General features: G+C 37.4%; 1 protein-coding gene across 1 annotated transcript; it reads left to right on the forward strand.

Annotated features, from left to right (window-relative positions):
* The first annotated feature begins 7,023 nt into the window (after positions 1-7,023).
* Positions 7,024-8,394, forward strand: LOC120187191 (S-norcoclaurine synthase 1-like). The gene is made up of 4 exons (XM_039190976.1): positions 7,024-7,342; positions 7,438-7,685; positions 7,744-8,071; positions 8,140-8,394. Exons 1-4 carry the CDS (start codon positions 7,094-7,096, stop codon positions 8,377-8,379), a joined length of 1,065 nt encoding a protein of 354 aa, XP_039046907.1. The 5' UTR covers positions 7,024-7,093; the 3' UTR covers positions 8,380-8,394.
* Positions 8,395-8,710: the final 316 nt, after the last annotated feature.

Consider the following 8,710-nt stretch of genomic DNA (forward strand, 5'->3'; position numbering starts at 1 on the left):
AGCAAAAAATAATTCTTATTTCCTCATCAATTAAACAAATCAACTTTCAATGTAAAATTCAATTAAACAAGCAAAAAAAGTGTACCCCAGACTGTTGTTTATGTACAAATACATCAATTTCACGTAGCTCGCGTCAGGAATAACCTGCAGAAACCAAACATTTGCTCAAACAACACTTTCTACACATCTAAAACCAACACTTTCTACACATCTAAAACCAACAAACAACAAATTATTGAATTCTAGGTACTTAACCAAACATTTTCAAACCAACAAAGAGTATATATGTTAACAACACTTGCTCAAACTTACCAATTGTTTATGCAAACTTTCAGCAAGCGGCTGCAGATAGGCAACGTCTGGCATATATCGCTCGAGCCATAAAATACCGAAACCATAAGCCTACTGCACCTCTATCTCTATCTGTAGGAGGTAGAAGGTGTTTACTTCCTGTCGTCAAACGCTCCAAGCACATGCATACAAGAGGACCATAATCCCCTCTGGCTCCCTCCGTTTGTTGTGGCACAGTATCGTCTCTGATCATTGTAACTTGGAACTTTTTTGGCTTCTTGTTTCCAGAATTAGTCCAATAATCAATCGAGTCCAAGTATTTCGCCAAATGAGCGCTCCATCCCTTACAAATAATATCTCTCAAATCAGACAATGGTTTGTAATTCAACATGCTGTCATATACCATTGTCTTCAGGGATGGGAGCTGAAGCTCGAAGAGAAGCCAATGACGACGTTCCAAAACATGGATAAACACCTACAATCATAAATAATTGCGCATATCAAATAAAATTTATGAAAACCTTTAAAATATTCAAAAAATAAATACTAACCTTATCGACCTCCCACCACGCAGGATAAAGTTTAGTTTTTCCATTACCCAAAGTATATGAAGCATTTCTCGGATCCTTCAAGTGAGCTACGTGAAAAGACGTCGGCATAATAGTCCATCGAGTATTTCTTATTTTCCTCAATTTCCTTATTATTAGAAGACGTGACACTCATGCATCAATATGTTGTTTTATAAAAAAATCTATATATTAGTGAATTTATTAATAATTTAAAAAAAATTAATCAAAACGCAATATAAGAAGAATATAAGACTTACCACTCATTCGAGATAGCCATTATCTTCATCCCCTAATAAAATACCCCACCAAGACCGATCAAGAAACAAATGAATAACATCGTCGAGTTGGCATAGGTCAGAATAACACCTCTTGCTCCGCTCATGTAGATAAAAATCAACTGCGGTCTTAGCCCAAAGGGTATTATCCGTAATTATGTCTGGTAGTGTTTCCCTCTCCTGCTGAGGAATGGTACTGGCCGGTAACACATACGAAAGCCAACTCGCATCCATCATATCGGGCACGGGAGGGGGTTTATCAATATGTCAACATATGACGCCATGTGAATTGGGCTCTTGAACGGCGAGCGAGACCTCTTGAACGATGACAGGGGCCTCTTGAACGGTGGGAGGGCCTTCTTCGATGATGAGAGGGGCCTCTTGAACGATAAGAGTCACCTCTTGAATGATGATAGGTGCATCGGGCTTCTTCTTATGGAGTCTTGGCACTAGTGGGGTGAACAGAGACGTAATGGCACGTGCACAAAGTCTGATGCGTGAACCCTGTCGTGCAAAAAAAACCCGACGTAAAGCATATACCTTATCGGGCCGCTGAAAATAAATTAATACATAAATCAGTAAATAAATAAATAAATAATGCCGAAAAAAGGTTATTTGCATTTTTAGTATAGTATTAAACAAATTTACCTCATTGCGTAGAGTATTAACCTCATTCTACAATGATGAAACAATCTCGCGTAGAGCGACAACCTCATCACGTAAATTAGATACCTCACCACGTAGCGCTCCATTGTCATCGCGTAAAAAATCCACCTCACCACGTAAAGACCGAACCTCATCACGCCATACACCATTATCTTCACGTAAAGTACCGACCTCATGACGCAAAGCACCAACCTCATCACGTAACTCCCCTAACGCATCCCGTAGAGGTGGAGAACAGAGAGATAAATGTCGTGGCCTCTTTTCCGGTCGTCTATCATGAGGTGATGGTGGAGAATAGGCTCGATGATGTGATGGAATAGGTGATGGTGATGGTGGAGGTGGAGAAGAGGCTCGATCAGGTGATGGCTCCGGGTGTCGAGCTATAGAATCGGCCCGATCAGGTGATGGCTCTCGAAGTGGGGGGTGCTCATCATCCATCCCATCAAAAAACTGCTTACTAGCTTGCCACCAATTAGTGGCAAGCTCAGCCTCTGTGGGTGTCAGCCTTTTTAATGGATAGTTGGCCTCCTAACAATATAAAAGCTCAAACAAAGTTAAACTTGTACTAGTAATAACTTGTTTATATATGGTATTATTTGTGTGTTAACTTACATCATTCATCGTCGTATATGGGAGTAACTCTTCCCAATCCAACATGCGGATCCTCTTCCAGGTAATAGTCCTAGGAATATCATTTGATCTTTTTATCGCATATGTCCGCATGCTGGGGAAAGCCTCAAATATCCAAATCTACAAAACAATATAATACACAAACATTAGTAATTGTTAAATAATTAATTATAATTTTGGAAACATTATATAGAAATTCTTACCTTAAAGGCCCAAGTAAAGCCTGTCAAAATGCATTTAGAACCATCGCCCCGCAAACTTTTTCGGTCCTCAAAGGCACACGACAACTTCTTCCAGGTAGTTTCCCATAGATATGAACCCCACGGAAACAGATTCCATGCATTTAGGTCATCTACCAATAATATTAGGTCCTAAGAGATAGGTTGTCTGCCTCTTTGCCTAAAAAGTCGGCATGCAAAAGTAATAAATGGCATACTCGGACAACATCAAGGTCATCCATCCGAGTAAAACCATCTTTAATAAATAATCTCTTCAAGTCGTCGACGTGTAAACTCGGCTTCGACTTTGCCAGCTCAGGAAAAACCCGAGATAACCATGATGGGCGGGAGATATGACTAGTGTATCGGGTTACTTCATCGTGTCCGAAGCATATACCGGTGATTAAGCAAAACTCCTCCCGCCCAAAACAAGTATACGTCGGTGCCGGAGGAAAATGAAACCATATCTCTTCATCACTACGTTGTATTCTCTCGGGTAGATCGTTAGTCATGGTCTGAAGAAACAAATGTGTCAACATAGCATCTCCACCCGTATGTTGTACTTTCAGCCATAGCCCGAAGCAAGTATCCTCAAACAATTTTCTTTGTAGAGGTGTAAGCGTCGACGCAATTTTAGAGGCTATGCTTAATTTATTCCTTAAGGTCAATGCAACCGAAAAAATTTCTACAAAAACAATAAACATACCAAGTTAGATATACCAAAATCTACAAATTATACACTATAAACAGACAAGATATTAAACAGTGAAAACAAAGCCAAATATGTTTCAAACTAGCACGGTATTCACATGCTGTCATTATTCCATCATAGTTCACAAAATGCATCAAATGACATTCCAGAAGTAAGCACTTATATAAACATTTAAAAGGACAACATATAGGTTTAGTGCAGGTTCAAGGACAACATAAAGAGTAGTAGTTTATTCTTGAAACTTAAATTAGCAACACTGTGAAGTTAGTATTTGTCTTTGTTTTTTCTTTTTGTTGAAGTAATGCAATTCATTCAAGTTTCAATTTGCAGAATAAGAGTAGTTTCTGAAACTTAAATTAGCAAAGCGAAAATGAAAATCGTAACGAAAAAATCGCAACGTGAAACTAAAATCGGAGCCCATGTAGTTACAGAATTAGGGGGAAGATAAAATAACCACTCCTTAGCCGAATGAAAAAGGAAAAGCTCTAAGTTTGATTTGGTCATCGGTTACTCCCTGTGGTCTCATGTTAGAGCAGACCATATGAAATTCCTTGAGATGTTTGTATGGATCCTCGTTTAGCAATCCACAGAATGTAGGGAAGAGATGAATAAGGCCAGTTTTTAACTGGAATAGAGTTTCACCTTGGGGAAAATCAATGCATAAAGGCCCTTGTTCAGTTGGTGGCGCGGCTAACTCCCGGATAGTAGGTTCGACCATCGGAATTGTATCAACAGATTCACATATATTTGATTATTCTTCTGGATTTGATTGTTGTCTCCTTCTTTCCCAAAGTGTCTTTGCGTGGAGTCTCCTAGCTTTAGCTTCGATCTCCGGGTCGTACTCCACTAATGCGCCCGAATTAGTCCTGGTCATAAATCAAAAGCAAACAAAAAATTAGTAACTTTGGCGAAGTCCCCGGCAACGGCGCCAATTTGACAATTGTCGTTTTCGATGTCAAAATAAATTCCTTTTTCTCAATTAATAAATAAGGAAATACATAGTATAGAGAAATAAGGGTCTAATCCTCAGGGACTTAGAAAATCATAAATTTATGTTTGAATGGTTTTAACCAAGCGAAAAAAATAGTAAAATGGGGGGTTTTATAATATAAGATTTAAATAGTAGTAAACAATGATTAAATAAATAAAAGCAATTAAAGTATAAATAAGAGGATGAAGATATTGAATAAATACTGTAAAAGTAGCCTCAAGCTTCATTCTGACTCAATTTCCTTTAGATCATTGAATAAGATTTTCTCTTCGGGATTCACGTAAGTTACTTTGTCTAGAAGGGTTATCCCCGTGACTCTATCTTGTATACCGAATACCCAAGACAATCTTTGATTCCGGCTTCGGGAATTGATCCTATCAACATCAATTGTCGTAGATCAATTATCGTTTAAGTTTGTGGTGACTGACTCAGATTGTTGCTTCAATAACCGTCAATTTCGATCTCAATTCCCTCTTGGCGAAGCCATCTCGCCAAGTGTGTTCCCAGGAAGTCGAATTTGTTTTCTATAAGCCGAATCTTCCTCCCACACATTTAATCGCAACAACCTCTTGACCAAAGTCAATCTTTGATTTTGAAAACTATTTTGATTTTGAAAAATAAACGCAGAGATTGGGAGAGATATTATGAAGATATTAAGGGTTTGTTTTAATTCTCCCATTGGAATTGAGTCATCGCGTCAGCTCTCGGCTTATGAAAAATTTAGCTAAGCATGACAAAAGTCATACTTAGCATATTAAAAGCAAAACTTGAAAAGTAAAAAGAGAAAACTTTAATAAAAACCAGAGAGAAAAGAATATTGTAATTTGAGTGATGAGTTTAGGCTTACCCCAAGTGGGTATTTATAGCCTCTCAAAGCCTAAGGATAAACAAGAAAATAAAATAAAATAATCCTAAGATAATTGTTTTTTAATTTAAATTCAAACTTAAACTAGTCTCCTAATGCAACTCTGCTCGCCAATCTTCTAGAAGGTGTGCGGAGGAAGTCTTCTAGAAACCGTCGCTGACTGGACCTTCTAGAAACTGCCACGTCAGACCGCGTAGTGCCCAGAGTCGTGCCCATGTCTCCAACCGTGACCAAATATTAAAAAAATGCAGAATGCATCCGTTTTGTCACTAATTCTGGAAAGTAAGGACCTGCACGAAAACAAGCATAACACAACCAAGCAGCAATAAATCCACAAAACCGAAGAAATAACAAGCAAGGAATGACGATTCTGAATACTCATCATATTCATATGCCAAAACATGAACGATAATGACAGTTTAAATGTGATGCAATTGCTCATACTCCTGCTCATACAAGTAGGGTCTGCCACAGAGGCAGATGCCACTGAATCTGAAAAAGTGTCATTCACCCCGTCGAGTGAATGTACTGAATTTCTCCTATCATCAATCGTCCCAATATGATATGCAAATGACACATATATTTGATATCTGATCTATTTTGAATGGCACATATCCGAATAACATATACTCAAATATCGTATATATGAATTCTTATCTGATCTGAATGAGAATACATTTACATGTTTCTAGATACCGAACACATAGCATAATCTGAATCCGATAAATAACACGTTACACATAACACAATTGTTGTCTGACATATCATAATAATCAGATATTCCAAATGCATAACATATATTCCAAATACAACATATCAACATACAACACATAACATTTATCCGAATTTAATGCAAACAATTTCAATCAATTTCACAGAACAGTCAATCTCACAATTTAACAGTGCATACCAAAGAGTCAAGTAAGCACATAATTTTAATATAGCACCGAACAGAGACACACCTCAACAAAATAGTTTACGATTAACGTAACGTTTCCTACGATCAGCTCAAATAGTAGGTTTAACTGAACCAACTCCTACACCAAAAATAATAATAATTTGTAACTCTAAAATACCATCAGAACCAAACGAAACTAAGGTGCTATCTAACACTCACAGTCCATTTTAGTAAACTGAGTCGGTTCAAAATTAGCAGGTAATGGAAGAGAAGACAGTAATTCCATTTTCAAGTCGATATCTCCTATAAAATTAGCGAGTAGGTGATGTTATATTGGTTCATTACAAAACAGAGGAACAACTTGTAGATATTTTCAGCAAACTGCTTCCAGTAAGCAAATTTGAAGTTTTGATAACAACACTTGGTGTTCGTAGTTCCTAAAGCAAGGAGGAGTGTTAGTTGACGTGTTTAGGACTGTTTCTATTTTTAGATTCATTTGTTATTCGTGTGTTGCTTAAGTTTAGGAGAAAATTGTTCATGAGTTGTTGCTTAAATTTAGGAACATGTTGTTAACGGGTTGTTGATTTTATTTTATTTAAATTCTGAATGATTGTTGGATAAAATTACAATGTTCAGTTTCCTTCATCCATTGAATTTTCTTTTCATTAAAAAAACCAACAAATAATAATAATATATATATATAGTTTTCAATAATTCATAAAATGATTTGGTAGTGTCTCTATCTTTACAATTAGAAATGATAAACAAGAATCAAATGACGCTCTAAGACATTATTTTGTCCTTCTATATGAATTATTGAAAACTATATCTTTTTGACAATACCTAACGCACTAACGTTAGACATTTTTTTTTTGGAAAATCATTAACGTTAGACATTACCTAACTCAGTAACGTGACAATTCTATAAAGAGAAATCAAAATTTTCTCAGAGACGGAACTTGAGATAGCTTTACAGCAATGGAAGTAAAGGTGCAGAACACAATTGAACTTGAGCAGTTTGGCTATTTACCTGCTGAGAATGTCCAATCTCTTGCATCCAAGAACCTCAAGAACATCCCATCCAGATACATCCGACCGGATGTTGAATCCGATGTGGTTTCCACAGATGAATCCCTGCTCATTCCTGTAATTGACCTGAGCAAGCTAGACCATGACGATGGACTGAAAAAACTCCATTTTGCTTGCAAAGACTGGGGTTTCTTCCAGGTACATAATCTAATCACAACTCTCAATTCACAGTCACTTTTTTTTTACCACCTGAATGGACTTAGAAGTTTATTCTTATATGATGGATGAAACAGTTAATCAACCATGGAGTACCAGATGAAGTGATTGAGAAAATGAAGACCGACGCACAAGATTTCTTCAACTTGCCATTGGAGGAGAAGATGGCTTGGGCACAGATACCGAATTACAGCGAAGGCTATGGCCAAGTCTTGGTTTTATCAGAAGACCAGAAGCTTGATTGGAGCGACATATTCTACGTTATTCCCCTGCCTGTGCCCTTAAGAAATATGAGATTCTGGCCGACCAATCCCCCTTCATTCAGGTAAAATCATTCAATTTCATAACCATAATAGGGTGTCTATAACTTGAGCTGTTTTCAGGGAAACCTTGGAGAAGTACTCAATGGAGTTGCATAACGTTATGGTTCAACTCATGAAGCTTATTGCCAAGAACCTGGGGACAGATCCTTGGATGCTCTTAAGCTATTTTGATGAGGACGAAGTACAAGGAATAAAATTGATCTATTATCCACCATGTGCAGAGGCAAGCAAGGTTCTTGGTGCATCTCCACACTCTGATGGTACAGGTTTAACATTATTGCTTCAAGTGAATGAAGTTGAAGGATTACAATTCAAGAGAAACCAGAAATGGGTACCTGTTAAACCCATCCCAGGCGCACTCATCGTCAACATCGGAGACGTTCTTGAGGTAATATAACAATTGTTTCAAGCTACATAGACTTGATGGATCGTATACGTAATGTTATGTAAATGCAGATTATGAGCAATGGAAAATACAAAAGCGCAGTACATAGAGTTGTGGTTAATCCGGAGAAAGAACGGCTGTCGATTGCATCATTTCACAATCAAAAAATGGGAACCAAGATTGGTCCTTTGCAAGATCTTGTTGAGACGAACAAGGCACTGTATAGGACTCTACCAATTGAGGAGTTCCGGAGGTTGAAGATGACCAGCAAAGGTGATGGGAAATATTTGATAAATAAAATGAAGATCTAGCTAAGTTTATCACCTCTTTGTCTAGCAAAAGTGCGTGAACCAACTTACCTTAGTGATTAAAAGAATTATTATTATTTTTAGAAGTAACAGAAGCTTTCATTGTCAAATGGTTAAGAGTATTTAGAATAATTACTACTTTATAATCAACTTAGCTAAATAAAAAAAATACTTGAATAAAGACAGAGATTATGAATGAAGTAGTTAATAACACTCAGGGAGCCTGAGAAACGGCTACCACATCCAAGGAAGGCAGTAAGCGCGCAAATTACTCAATCCTGACACGGGAGGTAGTGACAATAAATAACAATATCGGGCTCTACTGGTATGGTAA

Source organism: Hibiscus syriacus, unplaced genomic scaffold (assembly GCF_006381635.1).
Source record: "Hibiscus syriacus cultivar Baekdansim isolate YM2019G1 unplaced genomic scaffold, ASM638163v2 tig00113722_pilon, whole genome shotgun sequence".
Lineage (NCBI taxonomy): Eukaryota > Viridiplantae > Streptophyta > Magnoliopsida > Malvales > Malvaceae > Hibiscus > Hibiscus syriacus.